Source organism: Erythrolamprus reginae, chromosome 2 (genome assembly GCF_031021105.1).
Source record: "Erythrolamprus reginae isolate rEryReg1 chromosome 2, rEryReg1.hap1, whole genome shotgun sequence".
NCBI lineage: Eukaryota > Metazoa > Chordata > Lepidosauria > Squamata > Dipsadidae > Erythrolamprus > Erythrolamprus reginae.
Genome location: NC_091951.1, coordinates 150,360,295 through 150,380,903, shown reverse-complemented (window position 1 = coordinate 150,380,903; position 20,609 = coordinate 150,360,295). Strand labels below are relative to the sequence as shown.

At 41.6% G+C, this 20,609-nt stretch overlaps 2 protein-coding genes across 5 annotated transcripts in view; one reads left to right on the top strand and one right to left on the bottom strand.

Moving 5' to 3' along the window:
• Positions 1-2,931, bottom strand: part of ACOX1 (acyl-CoA oxidase 1) — a 35,635-nt gene extending 32,704 nt beyond the window's left edge. The window contains exons 1-2 of one of the 3 annotated variants that reach the window (XM_070739870.1): positions 2,724-2,931; positions 1,229-1,388 (exon numbers count right to left, since the gene is read on the bottom strand). In XM_070739870.1, the coding sequence (XP_070595971.1) occupies positions 1,229-1,388; positions 2,724-2,832 (269 nt within the window). In that variant the 5' untranslated portion in view covers positions 2,833-2,931. The remainder of the gene's footprint in view (positions 1-1,228; positions 1,389-2,723) is intronic. The other 2 variants (XM_070739872.1, XM_070739871.1) reach the window with 2 other exon arrangements.
• Positions 2,932-3,026: 95 nt separating this feature from the next.
• TEN1 (TEN1 subunit of CST complex) lies at positions 3,027-19,239 on the top strand. 2 transcript variants are annotated; one of them, XM_070739868.1, is made up of 4 exons: positions 3,027-3,258; positions 4,523-4,639; positions 8,586-8,743; positions 14,598-19,239. In XM_070739868.1, exons 2-4 carry the CDS (start codon positions 4,551-4,553, stop codon positions 14,729-14,731), a joined length of 381 nt encoding a protein of 126 aa, XP_070595969.1. In that variant the 5' UTR covers positions 3,027-3,258; positions 4,523-4,550; the 3' UTR covers positions 14,732-19,239. The 2 variants fall into 2 exon arrangements, with proteins under 2 accessions (XP_070595969.1, XP_070595970.1); XM_070739869.1 differs by lacking the exon at positions 3,027-3,258 and adding an exon at positions 3,278-3,497.
• The last annotated feature ends 1,370 nt before the right edge of the window (positions 19,240-20,609 follow it).

Sequence of the window (20,609 nt, the reverse complement as noted above, 5' to 3'; positions counted from 1 at the left end):
TAACAGTCATAAGCGAGAAGACCAATTGTAAGTCTTTTCCCCAGTGCCGTTTTTAATTTAAAACAGTCACTGAACAAGTGGCTTTAAATCAAGGATTACCTGTAGAGAAAATGTGGGATATCAATATTTTTCTCTTTAAATAAAGTCACTTTGTTCCCTTCTGCATGAGGGATGAGCATCTACAACAAACCAGTACAAGCCCTACAAAGAAGAATTAAGTCATCCCACAAACTGGAAAATGGATCCCCCTCTTTCCATGTCATGCCAGCATTCAAAGGCATTCCTGCTTCCAGTAGTGATGCTTGCTGTCACTTGCTTTAAGTAGCAAAACCTCATTTCAATGGCATTTTCTGGCATATACATAACAGAGCTTTCTGCCCCAAATTTACAGAGGAAAACCCCGTCAACTGCCTATCCAGTTACATAAAGTAAGACTACAGCAATGTCAATGAAAGAAGTGCTCCACCCACTGAGAAATGTTTATCTTTAAACATGATCGAATGCCATGTCAATGACCTGTTCCAAACAATTAAACCAAGGGCTCAAAGATCAGCAACTAGGGTTTAACTTCAGAACTGGATGAATAACTTCAACATTATCTCTGCCGCCAAGTTTGTCATATTGGTTATGTATTTGTACTCTATGGCAATCATTACATGTTGTACCTCAAGATTCTTGACAAATACAGTATATCTTTTTCTCTTATGTACACTGAGAGCATATGCACCAAAGACAAATTCCTTGTGTGTGCAATCTCACTTGGCCAATAAAGAATTCTATTCTATTCTATTCTTCTACTGGCTCTCTACCAGAGAGGAATGGAAAATCAAGGAGAGTAGCAAGACTATTTCAACAGGAGAAGTTTTCTATGGTAAAGGGTAGAAAAACAAAAGTGACAGAGGGGAAAACAAACTAGTGAACAACGTATCATGTCCTTAGCTGACATTAAGTGCTTTAAAAGAAAGCAACATTATCTTGCTTGGTTAAAATGTAACGATGTTCCTAGCCTTCGAATGCTACAGTACATATATCTAGTTTCCACTGCTACAATAAAAGGAAAGGAGGTTGCAAAGGCTTTCCAGAAAACTAGGTTTGGCTAATGGAAGACTTCTAATGTGTATATCTGGAAATGCCATGTAGGGATCTTTTGAAATTAAGCATGACCATCCTTTATATTTATAGGACAAATCTTATGCTTTTTAATGTACCCAATAATGAACACAAGTACCTTTTAAACCAGTAGATCTCATCAGGGTCTGCAATCCCATACTCTCTTAATTTCACCACCATAAAAGCACTCTTTTTGATAGCTAGTTCATAGCGTTCACTACGGGAGAGGAAGTTTACATCTTCATGCTTGAAGCTGGGATCATTTTCAATAATAGCTTCTATGGGAAGAAGAGATATTCATTGTCAGACTTTTCTTCCAAAAGATGCAAGACCATATCCTGCTAAATAAGAGCATAATTAACATGAAATCTAGAAAAATACAACCAGTACAAATGAGTTACCTTCCTATGTTGGGAAAAAATAAAGATTGGCAAAGGAAAAACAGGCGTATGCTCTTATTATTAGATGAGGGTTTCAAGCATGTCATGTATACTTCAAACTCCCAGAATTCCTGATCAGCTAGCGTGATTGGCTCAGGAATTCTGGGAGCTGCAGTCCACAAATCACAGACGAGCTAACTTTACCTAACCCTGCTGGCTTTGCTGGCTGAGAAATTCTGGGCGTAGAAGTCCACAAGTCTTAAAAGTTGCCAAGGTTGGAGACCAGCAGGATGCGACAACTGGTTTATTCTTAAAAGACATCTTTTCTCATATCATCTTTCAGCTGTGGAATTCTCGGTCCTTTAGGTCTATTTTAAACAAGGAACATGGAAGATCTAAGGGGCATGCATGCCTAAGGGCATCATTGTGCCTACCGTCCCTGTCCTACTGTCTTCTTCTTTTATCTGTTATCTAATACATGCTTGATGAAATAAATAAACAAACAAATAAAATAATTAATTAATCAATTAATTAATCAGTGCTTGGAATCTGACACTCACACCTATAGCCAGCAACATGTATTTGGTGATCTAGTTAGAGTAATCCCTTAAAATAGATAGGCATCAAATAAATGGTCTGCAGGTCAGTGGTTCAAATCTCATCACCGGCTCAAGGTTGACTCAGCCTTCCATCCTATTGCTAACATGTTGTAAGCCACCCAGAGTCCAAGGAGAAGGGCGGCATTAAAAAATAGAATAAAATAAATAGGTAGGTAGATAGATAGATATAGATAGATATAGAGATATAGAGATAGATAGATAGATAGATAGATAGATAGATAGATAGATAGATAGATAGATATAGACAGACAGACAGACAGACAGACAGACAAATAAATTAAGCTTTAGGCATACCAAAACATGTTGTGTAACTTGCCAAAAACATTTTTTGGGAGGGGGTTAGAAATGTCTCTTTTCTAAAATGCATCCCGAGACAACCGATTGCGAGCACTGTCCAAAAATTGGGAGTGGGCTGGTGGGAGAGAAGGCGTTCCCATTCAAAGCGTGTCACTTTTAATGGATAAACGCCGGTAAAAGTTCTCGAAGGGCAGCGATCCGCCTCTGCAGCGACCTCCTCTGCTTTTGGGGCAGGCAGCTTGGGAGAGGCGCTGCGCGGCTTTCTCCGCATCCCATCCCGCATCTCCCGCCCGCCTGCTCGCTCGCTCGCTCTCACCGATTTCCTTGCGGCGCAGCGTCCGCTCTGCGCCCCCGTCCAAGAGGTTAGTCACCAGCTCCGTCTTGAACGAAGCCGCCTCTCGTTCCTTCCGCAGATCCGCGTTCATCTCGGCTGCCGTGTGCGGGACTCCTCCGCGAGAAAACAACCGCCGAGCCGACTCCGCCGCCGGAAAAGCTTCCGGACCAGGAGAAATGCAGCCTTCGCCCCGCCCTCCCCGTGACGGCTGGGATGCCCAATGGGAAGCCGCCTAGCTTCCGCGTGACTCCGCGGAGGCGTTTCCACTTGCGGAGGCGGAGCTTCGAGTAGTGAGGCGTCCCGTTCGAGGCGGGCGGTTTTTTCCATTCATTGTTTAGGAGGAAACGGGGGTGGTGGGGGCGGTGATTGGAGCGGGCGGGGGGAGCCAGGAAGCATCTAATGATTTTATGCAAATACTTAATTTGCACCATCGATGTTTAATCTCCTAGAGGTATGCGCCGGGCGTCCTTGTGAAACCGCTTGGTTCCTGGAATCGAAACCCTGTTTTTCAGTCCAGGTATCTGTTGGCGACTTGGCGTGCAGGCTTGAGCTATTCAGGGTTGCCACCCAAAAGTTTCGCTTTGGGCGGGCGTTGTACAATCTATAGGAAATGCAATAGCGTTTAGACTTAGATACTTCTTCACAGTGCTTTTAAAGCTCTCTCTAAGCGGTTTACAGCATATATTGCCCCCAACAACCCGGGTCCTCATTTTACCCACCTCGGAAGCATGGAAGGCTGAGTCAACCTTGAGCCTGGTGAGATTCGATCTGCCTCGTCGTTGACAGAAAAAATACCTGTGGGAAGACTTGATTGTAACTTTCCAGAGTGTAAACGAAAGATGTACTCAAAGGAAACTATAGTTAAATTTCCCTGCCGTCTGTATGTGTTTGTTTGTTTGTTTATTATCCTGCCTTTTTTTAGTTTTACAAATAACTCAAGGAGTTACACACCTTCCTATTTTCCCCACAACAACAACAACCCTGTGGGGTGGGGTGAGCTGAGAGACAGTGGCGGCCCCAAAGTCACCCAGCATGGTTGGGTTAATTTCATGGTTAAGACTGGACTTGAACTCTTGATCTACTTTCTTGCCTGGTGCCTTAACTATTAAACCAAACTGGTTGTTGAAGTTAAGAGTACTGTTAGGTTTCAGTCTGGCTTTATTTGAATAGATGGCAGATCAAGCAGGATTCTCTTCTCTTAGCCCGCCAGATTTGGAAAGAGAACAGGGGAAAAAGAAAATTCCAGGGGAACAAGAAAACCGGGAATCAGAGAGAAGCAAAAATAATGAAGACATGTAGCTTCAGAAAAGTAACAGAAAATCCATAGTGGTTGATTAGGGTTATTAAATTATACTGATTAAACTTATGAGTCTGCGGAGAGGGGCGGCATACAAATCTAATTTATTATTATTATTATTATTATTATTATTATTATTATTATTATTTAGTAAGGAGGATGCCCTAAAACCCTGGTTCCCAATGTGGGGCCCCACGCCCCACAGGGGGGCAATTTGACTTTTAATGGGGGCAATTGGAACCTTGTTTAAACCAAGTTATTGGCCTTTTAGGCTTCGTCTGTGTGAGTTAGGAGTTCACCTTTTGAATAGTAAGAATGATATGTCATGGGGGGGGGGCATCAGGATTTTAGAGATGCTTAAGTGGGGCATGACCAAAAAAAGGTTGGGAATCATGCTTTGTTTTATAGCAGGATAAATATTCAGAGCAGAAAAATATTTGAGATCTCTGAAAATAGAAAGTTCTTTGATCTTGTTTGACAACAGGATCTGCTTTTGCAAGCCGTTCTACGCAATGCTTCCAGATGCTGGAACCTATCACTTTCCTTGGGAAATAAACTCTATTTCAGTACGGGAAGGGAAAGCCCTGAGAACATATGGCAAGTAAGTGTACGTCTCTTTTTCTTTAATTTGGTCAATACAGTATCTGCTTATTTTCTCTATAATTGCAACATGTGTTTGGGCTTTGCCTGCAATTACTATTGGAGACAATGTCACTTATCTGATTTCCTGCCATCATTGGGAAATGGATATTTTGCTTTTCCTTTTACTTATTAGATCAGTGTTTCCCAACCTTGGCAACTTGAAGATATTTGGACTTCAACTCCCAGAATTCCTGGCTGGGGAATTCTGGGAGTTGAAGTCCAAATATCTTCAAGTTTCCCAACCTTGGCAACTTGAAGATATTTGGACTTCAACTCCCAGAATTCCTGGCTGGGGAATTCTGGGAGTTGAAGTCCAAATATCTTCAAGTTTCCCAACCTTGGCAACTTGAAGATATTTGGACTTCAACTCCCAGAATTCGCTGGCTGGGGAATTCTGGAAGTTGAAGTCCAAATATCTTCAAGTTGCCAAGGTTGGGAAACACTGTATTAGATAACTTGTGCTAGACTGTCTAAATCAAAGACACCCAGATATCCATCAGTGTCAAGCTAGGGCCAGTAAGATGGCACTCAAAGATTAGCTATTGAGACAATACCTGAGGGAGCAGCGGATGTGGGAGGAAGATCAAGCAGAAGGTCCCATGGAAAGACCTGATTCTCCATGGGATGTACCATCGACAAATAGCTGAGTAGCAGACATTGGGAAATCCTACTAGTGACTGAAAAAGGCTGGACTAAAAGACTAGACAGGATTCAAAGTCCAAGCTATCCAGAGACGAGCAAAGATAGTCCAACACATGGGAGGGTATAAAATGTAGCCAGGAGCAGCATATACTGAACAGCACAACAGCATACACTAAATGACACCACCAAATACCTGGCACTGAATACAGGAACATCTACAAAATATGGATCAGACCCAGAGGTGGGTTCCTCTTGGTTCGAACCAATAGTTGCATGGTGATCTAGGTCGCTGAACCAGTAGCGACCTCTGGCTGGCCACGCCCCCTAACCAGTTCTCTCACGCGCCACTCAGTCCCTTGCCCTACCCACCCGGGTGCTGTTTTTATCTCCGCCCAGTCATCCTGCCCAATCACCCGTCCCGTCCACTCAATCAATCCTCACCGCCTAGGTTGCTTTCCCAGTTCCCACGTGGTGCCTGCCCTGTGCCTCAACTTAGCTGCCTCCTCCTGCTTACAAGTAATTCGCAATCACGCTAGCACCCATCCCAGCCTTGGAGTTTGCAACGGCCCCCTCAGCATTTCCACCAAGCTGGCTAAGCCACCAAGGCCTGATGCTCCATTCCAGGTCGCGCTGCCTGCAGCCTAGCTTGCCGTGGGCCCCCACCATCCCCACTGGGCTCACAACCTTACCTTCCTCCCACAGCTGGTGCCAGAGGGAAAGGCATGCCAGCGTCCACGAGGAACCGACTCTTGGAGCAGTTTTGGAGCTTGTTAAGGCAGAAGACCCAGCCATGCATGTCCAAACCTGGGCTATTGCAATAGCTTTTCACTCTAAGCAGCCCAGGCTTGAACATGCATGACTGGGGCCAAGGAGTGGTCCTCCTCCTTAACAAGCTCCAGAACTGCTCCAGCATCGGTTCCTCATGGGCGCTGGAATACCGACCTTCAACCTGGCTGTTTCTCTCCAGATGGGCTCCCAAAGCATTGTGTTATGAAAGACACTCTCCCAGCAAGAGACCAGTGGAGAAAAGAAGCTAATCATGTGGAGCTTTGTTCTTCGGTGACTTGTTTCTGGGAGGGCAAGAGTACAAAGCCTGTAAGTGTAAGTCCCATCCAGAAAGCTAGGCAGAGAGAAACAGGTAGAATCCTGTTTCTCTCTGGCACAGTGCTTCCCAGACTTAACAGGACCCAAACTGCAGAGCGGTGAAAGACTCTCTCATAGCAACAGAGCGCGGAAGAGAAAACAGGTCACCTGAGAACACATGGAGGGTTCCATCATGTGCTCTCCAGGTCGGCGGCTGCTGTTTCTCCCTCCCTTCTGTTGTGGTTAGCTCTGGCCCAGCTCCTGCCCCAAGGAATGTGCAGGTGGATGTGGGGGAGACATCCACATGCTGCAGGCCTGTTTTGCTCCCAGTGGAATCTGCCGACAAAGTCTCATCTGACCAAGGAGGCCTGAGTGACAGGGAGGAGGAGAGTTTGGCAGACAGCCCAGGAGGAGATCAATCATCTGTATCATCTCTGAACAAGAATTAATGACACATCCACGCATGCGTAGAGTGATGCATAGGAAGCAACAACTAAAGGATTATTACAAGAGAAAATGAGGCCACCTGTGGTTGGGTGGGGCTGCTGTAATTAGTGCTGCTGCTATAAATAGCAGCGTGTGGGTTTGTCCGTTGTGGAGAATTATCTGATCATTGTGTTTCATGAATGTCTTGCTGACTCTGGCCTTTGTTTGCTGACTTTTCACCACTTTGAAACCAAAGCAGAGCAAAGTATGTTTCACTTTGTGGAAGAAGAAGGGCTGTGACTTTCTTCACAGCTGCAAGCTAAGTACTTACGAACTGATAAGGGACTTGTACAAACTACCAGGTTGTTTTGGGACGAGTGCTCTTTGCAATACAAAAAGAGTGCTTAGTTTATTTTGAATTTTGTGATAAAGAACATTGTTTTGAATTTTCAAACGTGTGTGTGTCTGAAATTTGTACCTTTGAATTTTTGGGAGGCTCCTACCAGAGAGTCCGGCAGAACACCTTCTGGTGTGTTTCCCCCAGCTGTCCTTCCTGCAAAGGAAGCACACAGGAGATCGTGGCCCCGGAGCCCTGTGTGTTTCCCCTAGTTGGCCTGGCCTGCGAGATCCTAGCTGCAGTTTACTCATGAACCCCATTGGCCAGGAGAGGCAGGGAGAAAGGCCAATGGTGCTCACGAGTAAACTGAGGCTCCTAAATGGGGGTCGAGCCTCCCCACTCACAACATCTTCATCTGAGGGCATTGCTGGTGGTTCCTTCCTGAATTACTTTCCCATTGCTGCTTGGCTTCCTCAATGCATGGAGGCAGGAGGCAGCAGTTTCTTTCCCTAAATGTACACTGCGGGCGGTGAGCAGCAAAGCAAATAAGCCAGTGATCTGTTGGCTGCCTCTAATCTGCAGTTTACTCGTGAACATGGTACATTAGAGGCAGCTGGCAGATCGCTGGCTTATTTGCTCTGCTTCTCACCACCTGTAGCGTGCATTTAGTGAAAGAAATCACCGCCTCCTGCCTCCACGCATTGAGGAGCATCCTGCCACAAGCATCGCCTTCCCAAAAGCAGAAATGCCTTAAAATCTGGATTCAATGTTAAACGAAATCACGTTTGACACCCCTGGTGTAGACCAATACTGTAACTAGATTTTAAACTATGTTTTTCTAAATATTATGTATATTGTTTTACATATTCTATTTCTGTCATACATTGTTTGACTGTTAGCATATGTCTGTCTAAATATAGTAAAACATGTCTAAAATATATTTTAGCTACTGTATTAATTGATATGAATTAATATTTCTATCCCATGATATATATTATTAGTATTTATTTATTTATTTATTGGATTTGTATGCTGCCTCTCTCCGGAGACTCGGGGCGGCTAACAGCGACCGTAAAACAGTGAACAATAGTAATTTGGTATTAGAAATGATTAAAAATCAATTAATATAAAAACCAAACATACATACAGACATACCATGCATAGAATTGTAAAGGCCTAGGGGGAAAGAGGATCTCAATTCCCCCATGCCTGGCGGCAGAGGTGGGTTTTAAGTTGTTTACGAAAGGCAAGGAGGGTGGGGGCAGTTCTAATCTCTGGGGGGAGTTGGTTCCAGAGGGCCGGGGCCACCACAGAGAAGGCTCTTCCCCTGGGTCCCGCCAGGCGACATTATTAGTATCTTGGAAATGAATGGGCATATCTTAACTATTAACAATGTCTGTATCTTTCTTTCTTTTAGGCTTCACTCTTATGATATGGCCATTTCCCAAGCTATCTTAACAGCTCAGCATGCATCTGATCAGCACCGTATTCCAGTTTGCACAAAGTTTGTGGAACCCTTTCAGGCCCAGCTTGGGTCTTTGTATATTGTCCTGGGGGAAACTGAACTCAAGGATGGTAAGGATATCTATGATTTTTAATTCTATGGGGCCAAAATTCTCGCAATAAATACAAATAAGTAGAGCCATTCTTCAGCCAAAAAAAAAGTTAATTCATACTTAAGGGAAGCTAAACATAAATGCTACTATCCTAGGTACTTTATAATAGAGCAAAAAGATGCAGATGATGGGTCTGCCATGTTAATAGAAACCCTACTCCATGTAGGGATAATCTAAGAATTACTAGGCTTCTGAATTAAGTCACTAAATCTTACTTGGGTTGAATTGGAATCTGTTTCTCCCCATCCAGGCCTTGGAAGTCTCTAGACATGAAATCCAGACTTGCACTATATTGCTGTTTAGTATATAACTGTATATCCATTAACTATATTTGAATAAAGATATTAACATTTATATTTTACTGTGTTTACCAGTCTAGGTGAAAATTTTATATATATTGCTACTGGTAGTCCATGTATGCTAAATACCGTAAATAAATAAAATAGGTATCATAGCTGTATTGATGATACCTTACACTGAACCAACAATGTGGTTTTGTGCATAGGTTAAACATTTTTGGGGGGAGGTAAGCATTGAGATTGAAGACATCCCATCCTGGATTGCCCAATACTACCAATTACAATCCCTTGTTTAGGAAGGAGTAGAACTACCATAGTACAATGCCCTTCATTCGCAAAATTTGCAGGTAATCCAGAATAATAACGGTAGTCGACCATGTTGAAAGCTGCTATATGTTCTGGCAAGACAGAGGTAATTGCATTTTCTTCATTTGTGTCCCAGCACAGGTCATCCACGAGAGTGACCAGTATGATTTTTGTCTTGTGTTAAATATTATTCTGGCTTTTCCATAATGAATAATGGTACAAGTAGGCAAGAAAGGAACCATTACTGCAACACTTAAATGTCAGAGTTCCTAGGACGTCTTTTCTTTATTCACAATGGGGTGGTGGTAGGGAAATGATTGACGTAGGAGTAGATAGCTATTGTCAGGCCGAAGTCATTTTATTTGGAATCTTGGGCCTGCCACACTTTATATTATTCGACTATGCATATTCTATTGTGATTGCATAAGGATTCCCCGAGATTGTTAGCATGTAACCATAACAAATTCTTTCTAGAAAGCCAAGGTCATCCTTTGTCTCTGCACCTCTGCACCTTGATGGAAGGAGATGGGCGGAATCTGCCAGCATAGCAATAGAAGATTGGACAATGTGATAGATTTGCAGGTGTGGGGTCAAGGACTTGAACTTTCAACTGGGTGGTGAAACCCTAGGGCTGTGATGGCATGCAGAGCCATATCGGAGGGCATGTGAGGTGTTGCCCTATGTCAGCTCCAGTACACAAGTGTTTTTGGCCTTGTGAAAAGCTGTTTTGCTCTCCAGAGGCTTCAGGGAAGCTTCTGTGAAGCCCCGGAGGGCGAAAAACAGCCCAACGGGCAAACTGGAAGTCCATTTTTCCAAACTTCCAGTTTGCCCATTTTTTCCCCTGTCCCAGGCTTCAGAGAGGCCTGTGTGCATGCGCAGAGATGGGGCGTGGGATTGTGCATAGGAGCAGCACAGGGGATTTACATGTGCAGGGGGAAGGAATGGGTGTGGGCATGTGTGTGTGTGCTAGCACAAGCACATACACTCTTTTGGCACGTGAACCAAAAAAGATTCGCCATCACTGCCCTAGGGGAAATCAGATTTGTTTTTCACCCAGATGTGCCAAGATGGCTCTATTAATAAATTGGAACTTTGAGGAATACTTTGCTTTGGACTCTGATTTAATCTGGGATGTTATTTAGAACCTGACAGCTATCTTGGAAAGCTCAGGATAATTTTGAAAGATTGTGCTAAACAAAGCTTGGGCTTTATCACACTATCATATCAAGTTGATTCTTTTTAATCCCAGAAACATGAACAGCAAAGATTTCAATATTTTTCTGTGGGATTTGGAAGGCTGCAGTAGCAGTAAATATTTCAGAGAGGAGTTGTTGAGTAACAGAGTTCTGCTTCTGAGGCCCCAGGGGCAAGGCATTTCTTCATATGATAATGGTTGAGTAGCAGATTTCTCTTTTTGAGCCTCAGGGCAGGGCACATCTTCATATATTAATTGTGAAAGCACATTCATGTCTTTAAACTTGCAGTTTACAGCTGTCAGGTATTTCATGCATTGGCTTGTGAAATGTTGATGTAAAAATTCCCCTTCCGGGGGGATTATCTCAAGTGTTTCATTACCTTTAACAGTGTCACTCAGTAGGCAACAACTAGATTTTATTTTTCCAACTTGTTTCTTTCGGTTCTGACCGGGATTTGAGACCTTTGCTTCATTTGTAGGCCTGCTTTTGAAAACTCAGGTGGGAGAATTGGGGAAATGTGGGTAGAAAAAGGTAGGGAAGGTTAAAATATCTTGCCTGTCCTGTAGAGCAGCGTTTCCCAACCGGTGTGCCGCGAGACACCGCCAGGTGTGCCGCCTGGGCGGGGCGCTGCGGTGCCTCCGACCTCTCGGCTCCTGCCCGATGCCGCGGTTTCTGGCGCTCTCCTGCTGGGCCCCAAAGAAGGAAGGCAGGAAGAAGGAGAGCTCCATTCTTCACGCCTTTTTCCCACCTTCCTTCTTTGGGGCCCAGCAGGAGAGCGCCAGAAACCGCGGCATCGAGCAGGAACCGGGAGGTCGGAGGCACCGGCACGGCAGCGCCCCGCCCAGCTGAAGCTTCCCTGTCGTCGGCACACCTGGCCGTGTCGTCGTCGGCAAGTGTCCTTTGGGGCCCGGCGGGAGGGCACTGGCGGTGGGAGTGGGGGGGGGGCTGCAGCGGCGCAGGCAGTCGCGGGGAGATGGCGGGGGGGGCGGCTAAAGCGGCCCCGGGCACCGTTCCCTGTAGGCTTTTCCAGGGGCGCGCCTGCCGGATTTCCCTCCGCGCGGCTGGTGACGCGGATCCACTGCCCTCGCCAGCCTGATCTCCCTCCACCCGGCTGGGGAGGTGGATTCGCCGCTCCCGCCAGCCCGATCTCCCTCCAGTGGCTGGTGACGCAGATCTTCCGCCCTCGCCAGCCTGATCTCCCTCCGTGGGGGGGTGGGGGGCGACGAACCGACGACCGGGGGCTGTCCGTCTGTGTTGGGTGGTGCAGGGCAGGCACAGGCAGCCCCAGGGGAGAACAAGGGAGGGAGAGAAAGGAAAGAGAGAGTAAGGGAGGGAGAGAAAATTGAATGAAGGAGGGAGAGAAAGAAAGAAAGAGTAAGAAGTAGAAAGGAAAGAGAGAGAAAGGGAGGGAGAGAAAATTGAATGGAGAGAAAGAAAGGGTAAGAAGTAGAAAGGAAAGAGAGAGAAAGGGAGGGAGGGAGAGAAAATTGAATGAAGGAGGGAGAGAAAGAAAGAGTAAGAAGTAGAAAGGATAGAGAAAAAGGAAGAGAAAGGGAGGGGGAGAAAGGAAAGAGGGAGGAAGGGGGGGAGAGAAAATTGAATGAAGGAGGGAGAGAAAGAAAGAGTAAGAACTAGAAAGGATAGAGAAAAAGGAAGAGAAAGGGAGGGAGAGAAAGGAAAGAGAGAGAAAGGAAGGGAGAGAAAATTGAATGAAGGAGGGAGAGAAAGAAAGAGAGATAGGAAGGAAAGAGGGAGAGAAAGGAAAGAGAGAAAGGGAGGGAGAGGAAGGAAAGAGATGAGAGAGGAAGGAGGAGACAGAATGAGAGGAAGGAAGGAAGAGAGAAAGAAAGAGGGATGGAGAGAGAAAGGAAGGAAGAGAGAGAAAGAGGGAGGGAGAGAGAAATAGAGCGAAAGGGAGGAAGAGAGATTTTTTTTGTCCAAACTTTTTTTAGCGCCCCCCCCTCCATGTTCCCCAGGATTTTGAAAATATGAAAAATGTGCCGCGGCTCCAAAAAGGTTGGGAAACACTGCTGTAGAGGACTTCTGCCATGCCACTTCCTTTTTTAAAATAATAATTTTATTAAATCACGATAATAAAAAGGAATAAAACTAAAAAAGGAGAAAAAACAAAGAGAAAAAGTAAGAATAAAGAAAAAGAAAAGAAAAATATTCCCCTTCATCACAAAAAGCATAAACAATTTTAGAAGCTTACTACTTCTTAAAATGTAGCAAATTATTTCTTCTTCCCATATCTACAAATAAATCCTTAAAGCCTTGTTATTTCAATATAGATGTTAGCAAAAGTCCATTAATAGAAATATTACATCTATTTGATCTTGATTAAATATGCTAATTTTATATTCTTTCATTTTACATATATCAATCTTGATCTGTAATTCCTTCAAATAGTGCCCTAGAATAATGGTCCCCAATCCCTGGTCCATGGATTGGCATGCCAGAAATGGGGCAACCCCCATGTGCGGGATGCAGGCAGCATGCAAAACCATGGCCCCTCTTGTCCTCAGAAAAACCTCTCCATAGAACTGATCCCTAGTGCCCAAAAAGTTGGGGGCCACTGTCCTAGAATCAAATGTCTTTTTTTTTCTTTGTCTTTTTCTTCACACCAAATTCTTCAAAAATTTAATAGTCTCTTTTGTAAATCCAATATAAGGAAGCTATCCAAGTCATTCTCCTGAATTTGTATATCCCTTTAATTACTAAGATATTAGCACAATTTGTTTTACATATCCAGTGTAACATCATGTTCCATTTCCTTCTTGTGTCTTGCCACTTTTATGATCCAGTTTTAAATCAGTCTCAGTTTTGTCAGACACAACTTCCTTTTCTTTTTTTCCTTTTTTTGGTGGTGGGGTATTTATGTTTTAATGCTTACAGGTGGTCAACATCCATATATTTATTTATGATTTGTTGTTACATGTTGTGAGCCGCCCCGAGTCTTCGGAGAGGGGCGGCATACAAATCGAATAAATAATAATAATATATTTACATTCATGTCAATATTTTCTATAATTATACATTTGTTCATATAATTCTTTATAATATCCCATCTCTTATTGTGAATTCGCCTTTCTTTTTTGTGTCCTTGTACAGTACTTCTTTTTCAATAATATGTTTTAAACGCAGTCTATTTATTCAAGCAGACTCTGATAAAATTAACTTGTGGGCCTGTCGTTCATTTATATCTTTATGTATGTCTTGCACTGCCCTCAAGAGGAGCAAATATCTTGAGCACTTGTGGATGAAAAGTCACTGCTTTTCAGATTTCTTGTGACACTGAACGTCTGCTCAAATGTTAAATCAGAAATATCCTTTATGAGTATAAAATTGATTTATTGTAGCTTAGAGCAGGCAGTACAGACATATTTGTCATTTCCAGTTCTCCTTGTGTACAATGTTTGTTCTAGTTGGGTGAGGCTTTCCACTTTATGTACATTGTTGGTTAAGTTTCTTCTGTGAATATTTCCTTGGATGCAGAAAGGATTGCAAATATTCCTTTCAATATAGTTTCCCAAAGAGGAGAAAAGAACAGAGAAAACATAATATGACTTATGTATATACCATAGTTTTAGATCTCTTTGAATCTACACTACACTTTAAAATTTTATTCCTCACCAATTCTGTTTGTGCACTCTGCATTTTATAAAGGAGCAATTGTTAGGCCCTCTCTGAAGACCTGTCTCTTCATCTAGGTCTTTTACATATGAGTTTTCTCTCCCACCATTTTTTAAAAAATCTATTGCTTTCAATTTATTGGGTCTAATTGCATATTTTTCATTTTGCAATCCACTTGGAGATAGTTTTTTAGAAGAAGCTATATAATATATATTACAAAATAAAGTGCTATGTATGCTGGAGCAACAAAGAGTGGAACTGCCACATTGTATGATTTGGGTGAACATTTTGTTTTAATTGCATTATTAACTATGAAACTGTTTTAATAGATCCTTTAATTCAAATGGTGATTTATTTATTTGTTCATTTTTTATTGCAGGTGAGATGATCATAAAGGCTAGAGTATTTACATGTGTAGAAGGAATAAATCTTCAGTTATTGGAAAAAGCCATAGAGGAACAGAGAAACTATTTCCAGGAAAGAAGAAAAAATCATGAAGGAAGCGTATGTTAATGCTATGCTTCAGCCAGGATTTATTTTCAAACACAAAATTTGCTGTTGTGTATATAATCATTCATCTCTTGCCTTTACACCTTGTTTTGTTGCAGATTATATTGCTTTATGGATACTTATTTAAAATTGGTTTAATACAATGCTTTAGACTCAGAACTGGTGTTTGTATTAGATTGTGTATCTTATACATAATTTGTTTAGAAATCCATATAAACAATAGAGCATCAAAGAGCTAATAGAAATCTTTATTTTGGAAGATGATTTTGGGAAATCACAGAAGCTTGATCCCTAAGTTGTTTGGAAGCAAAGATGTTTTTAATATGCTAAAGAAACCAACCGTTTGTGTCTGGCTAAGGGCATGGCTTTTCATTCTAATTTTATTGATGGAAAAATGTGTTTTCACTGGCTTGCAATGCCCCATTTCCCTTTATACAACTTTCTTGTTTTGCTGACAGTTGTTGAACATCTTAATCTTCCTTTTCAGAATATACCAGTTTTGTGAAATAATGCAGCTTTTAATTTGACCCTGAAATAAAACTTAACATGCTGGTTCTAGAAACTAATGAAATGAACTTTTCCTTTATTTTCCAGTGTGTACTATAGAATCCTACTAAGATCTGTCTTGTTGCCTGTATTTATATTTATGTGCTACTGTAGATGTGATAATTAGGCTTTAAATAGATTGTATCAATGTGCTAATGGCATCCATCTTAATAATTTTCATCAGGACCATCATGAAACTGTATGTGTTTGCAGCTAGAAAAAGAAGTTGAATAATATCCAGTTTGTTGGTCAGATGTGGTTCCTGGATCTTGAAATCAGTGATCTGGGTCCTTTATATTAGCTAGGCATTGATCATGAGATAGCAGACTCATGATATGAAGGATCTTATAGAGCCCTACAGGATTATTGAATACCTTTTCCCAGCTACAGCTGTTTTTCCAATTATGTTTATCTCTGGACAGAGGTAATTTGTCCATAATAACTCATGCTCTAATTAACTCCAAAGTAGAATTTTAAATGCGCCCTTTATGAAGCTGCTAGGGGACTGGTTTGATAATATCAGGTTTGTTAGAAGCAGCACTGCTTGCCTCTTGTCTAAATACTCACTATCTAAATACTATTTAGTTACATTTCACAGAGCAGTGTTTCCCATCCTTGGCTACTTGAAGCGAATTCTGGCTGGGGAATTCTGGGAGTTGAAGTCCAAATATCTTCAAGTGGCCAAGGATGGGAAACACTGTCACAGAGGATGGTTAAAATAATTATTACTCAATATTGACATCTGATTTTTAGTAATGAATTGTTGAAATGTATAGTTGAACAACATTTAAGAAATTATCAGATGCCTGTTAATATCAGGACTGCATCAAGATGTTTTCCTATTTATTTTTTATCTTAAAGTTGAATAATGGTAATTACTGGTAATGTGTGTCTGCTTACTTTTCTGTTAATTAGTTTGATGTAATTAAATAAAATATGAAAAAGTTATAACTGTTACTTTAATGAGTGCTGCTTATGTTGAATGGGTAATCTTGAAATTTGCCATTGTGAGATATAAAAACAATTGATATACGTATATAGTCTGAAGTTTGCTTGTGGAAATCATTCATATGTATTGAAATTTAGCGCAAACCGTTTCCTTGCCTGAAAAACCACCTGCAATTTCAAAAACAATCTAGATTTGGAGGGATATGCTTTTCTTACCTAGCATGCCATTTTATATATTCAAAATAATATTTTTTCCCCAAAGTGAAAAAATTCTGTTAGGGCAAAGAAACATGCTGGGAGAATTGCATTGCTTATTTAGGCTGCTTCCTATAGCAGGCCTACTTTAATTTATAACTCTCTCCTGGCAGGAATGGTTGTTTTCTTTTTCTTTTGTAGTTTGTACAGTTTGTAGTTTGAAGGGCAAAAACAAATCAGGAGAACTAGATTCAGCTAGAACTCTGGAGAGGCAAAGATACCATCTACACTGAGAAAAAGAAAAGGAAATACTGTATTACTTATATTGCAAGCATCATAAAGTTCGCCCTGTACTTTGTTTTTCTAAAATCTGCTTCAGAGGGTATTTAAAAACTGCTATTTGAGGAGAAGGCTCTAAAGGCCTCGCCAGCCTAGCTTTGGGTCAATGTATGTTTTTCTGTCTCCCTCTGCTGGTGCCAAAACAGGCTGAGTTTTGATCCTTTGGGAAGTCTGTGGCTCAGCAAGAAGGAAAGCATGGAGGCCAATGGGAGGTTGGATCAGCAGGTGAGGAGAGCAGGGGCTGACTTTTACACACGAATAACCAGTTTTGGCAAGGGTATTTCATGAAAGCACATGGGATCCAATATGGGTGACTGGTTGGTCAGTAGCTAATATTCCAGCTTTGGTTCCAGGTTTGGCCTGAGGCCTTCTCCGGTTAGCAGAGGGATGTGTCCTTTTCAAAAATGTTACATTCCAGAGAATCTGGTAATTCTCGAAGTACCAACTCTTATTTTTATTATTTGTGTCAGGAAGCGTTGGGGGAGCTGTAGCTCTGAACCTCTGAAGAGAGGAATCGATTTTGCTCAGGAGTCCCTTGTAAGGGACCCTTGTAAGCTTCCAAAAAGTGCCCCTTGTAAGCTTCCAAAAAAGGCTTGGAAATAGTAGCTTTCCCCTGAAGATTTCTCCTCAAAACAACCACTGTCATATCTTTTGGCCATGAAGTCCCTCCCTGTAAGGTTTCCTTTTTTCCCCCATGCCTGTCTTGGTTACACATCAGCCTTGCATGGCGGGCGGGGGGGGGAGCAGAACATTTTGCAACCCAAGGAAAGAGCAAGAGGCAGGTAGCTTTATAGAAGAATTAAAAGAATTGGAATACAGTGTTCCCTCGATTTTCGCGGGTTCAAACTTCGTGATACGGCTATACCACGGTTTTTCAAAAATATTAATTAAAAAATAATTTGCGTTTTTTCCCCCTATACCATGGTTTATCCTGCCCGATGACGTCATATGTCATCGCCAAACTTTCGTCCGCCTTTAATAAATATTTTTTTAAATAAATGTTAATAAATAAACATGGAGAGTAATAATCTAAATGGTTGCTAAGGGAATGGAAAATTGTAATTTAGGGGTTTAAAGTGTTAAGGGAAGGCTTGTGACACTGTTCATAGCCAAAAATAGTGTATTTACTTCCGCATCTCTACTTCGCGGAAATTCAATTTTCGCGGGCGGTCTCGGAACGCATCCCCCGCAAAAAGCGAGGGAACACTGTACTGTACTAATAGAGGTTTCAGGAAAGGGCTGCTGAGCATAGCCACAGCTTTAAATATAGCAACTAGTAGTAAGGTGACCAATCGTCCTCCTTTAGGGAGGGCAGTCCTTCTTTCGTAGGTTCTGTCCTTCCTCGTACCTGTCCTCCTTTTCGATATTTTAAAACTAATCTGATAATCTCTGTATTCAGAGTTGCCGCGCCGAACTGTTATGGTACAGTTTGGAAAGATGCGATTATGAAACGCATGCGCAGGGCACAGGAGAACTTCACGTGTCTCGCACTTGTCTCCCACCATTGCTTCTATATTATACTTCTTCTTTACTTCTAACAGAAATACTAAATTATTTCTTTCTCATTGAATATTATACTCGGGTAACTACAATTCTGAATGTATATTCAGAATATATATAATCAGAATATATATTCTGATAAATTAGAACAATGGGAGATTTTAATTGGTTTTTTGCCCCTTGATTTGTATATTGGAAGGTGTTGGTGTTTTTATCTTTATTTTTTTTTTAAAATCCTTTAATTTTTTTAAAAAATCCTTTTTAATGGGCATTTACTAATAAAAAAGGTTAATAAATATATATGAAAATTGAAATGGAAGAGATGTGGAGAAATTTGGAGTACTACAGCCTAATTAATTTAAGGCATTTAAAATTTGGATCAGCTTAAAAGATGTATTAGCGAATAGCATATTAATACAATATAAGAAATCTGAGCAGCTATTTATTATCCAGATGTCAAAAGTAAACGAGGTAGCATTTGATTTGTATAAATTTCATTATTGATGTATTTAAACAATTTGATGTTGCTGGTACTTTACATTGTACTGTGATTGGTGAAAAAATAAAATAAAAATTCTGTGAGATTAGAACAATGGGAAAATCAACATGTTGAAATCGATAAAAGATGGGTGGAAATATTTAACCGTTTCAAAAATGAACATATTCCATATGAAAATTTAGTTATTCTTGTTGAATTTATGTTGTGCTACCCTGAAAATAATGCAGCAGTAGAAAGTTTTTTCAATTGGTAATGATTTTTGGACAAGTGAGAAATCAAGATGGAATGTTGATACTCTAGCTGCAGCACATAAAATTAAATATGAAGGATATTTCTTGCTCCGAAATTTCCAATATATTTTTAGAAAATGATATATTGACAAAAATATTCATTAAATGGAAAAATATACATCTAATTAAATAATTAAAAGGGATCTAAGCATAATTAGTGTATTTTTGTTTGAATTAATAAAATGTTTCATTTATTTACGCTGTACTTTTTTCTTAATATTTTTCGTCCTCCTCTTCATTGTAAAAAAATTGCTCAGTAAACTAGTAGTTAGCAATTATAGGTAATCCTTGACTTACGACCACAATTAAGCCCCAGATTTCCATTGCTAAACAAGTGAGCTTTGCTGCATTTTGTGACCTTTTTAAACCACAGTTGTGAAGTAAAGTTACGGCTGTTGTTAAGTTAGTGTGTTAAGTGAATCTGGCTTCCCCACTGACTTTGCTTGTCAGAAGGTTGCAAAAGGTGATAATGCGACTAGGGCAGGAGTGGGTTGCTACCAGTGTGATAGACAACTGCGCTCTGGTATTGGCTGCCTGGTTGCGCAATTTTCGAGCAATTGCTCCGGTGCCAGTCCTATGGGTGCCGCCATCTTTTTTCTGCAATGTTTCATATTTTTCGCTTCACGCGCATGCACAGAAGCAAAATCTCACAAGGGGTCCCACCTGCGTGCGAGATTTCAGCAATTTTTTGCTTCCGTGCATGCAAGGAAGCCAAAAAATAGCCAAAATCTCACACACACGTGTCCCGTTGCAAGTTTTCAGTGTGTCTTTGCTTCCTGCGTATGCGCAGAGGCAAAAACACTGGGGACATGTGCGCATAGCACACACACGCACGCACGCACACAAGAAAATCAAAGTTGCATGCGCACAGCGCACCAGTAGCAACAATAATAGCAATCCACCCCCTGGACTCTGGGACATTGTAAAAATCATAATACATACCATTTACCATACTAAAATACATTTTAGTATTTTTATTGCACAGTGAAAGGAAGAAGGGAGAGACACAGCATTTATAGTGAAATAACTTTATAAATGGCAACTGTAGAATTCTGGTACATGTTTCACAGTATTATGAACAGGTCCATATTCCTTTATCTAGTGCAGTGACAGCAAACCTATGACACACCTGCCACAGGTGGCACGCAGAGCCAATATCTGAGGTCACGCAAAGTGTTGCCCTATGTCAGCTCCAGTGCCCGTGCATGTGCTGGCCAGCTGATTTTTGGCCTTTTCAGCCATTTTCGCTCTCCCCACAGCGAAAACGGCCCAATGGGACACCTGGTGTGTGTGCTCACCCTCAACTTCCTTTTCGCTGTCAGGGATCTTCAAAAACTTCAACTTTGGACAGTTGCAGCCAGGTCTCTCACACATCGGCCCATTTCTTCTGCAGCTGGCAAGGCTTTCCTGAAGGCCTCTACAGCTGATAACAGAGGTCCAGATCGATCGGTTGGACTGGTTACCACAAATTTATTTATTAGGTTTTCCCCCCGCCTTTATTAAAGTAATTCAGTGTGGGTAGTTCTTTACTTTTTGTCCATCAGTAGTGTTAAAATTTCAGACC

Bases quoted from the DNA above. Each gene is read 5' to 3' on its own strand.
- TEN1 (XM_070739868.1), top strand. From the start codon at position 4,551: ATGCTTCCAGATGCTGGAACCTATCACTTTCCTTGGGAAATAAACTCT. The intron at 4,640-8,585 runs GTAAGTGTACGT...TCTTTCTTTTAG, and splicing joins GCCCTGAGAACATATGGCAA to GCTTCACTCTTATGATATGG. The intron at 8,744-14,597 runs GTAAGGATATCT...TTTTTATTGCAG, and splicing joins GGAAACTGAACTCAAGGATG to GTGAGATGATCATAAAGGCT.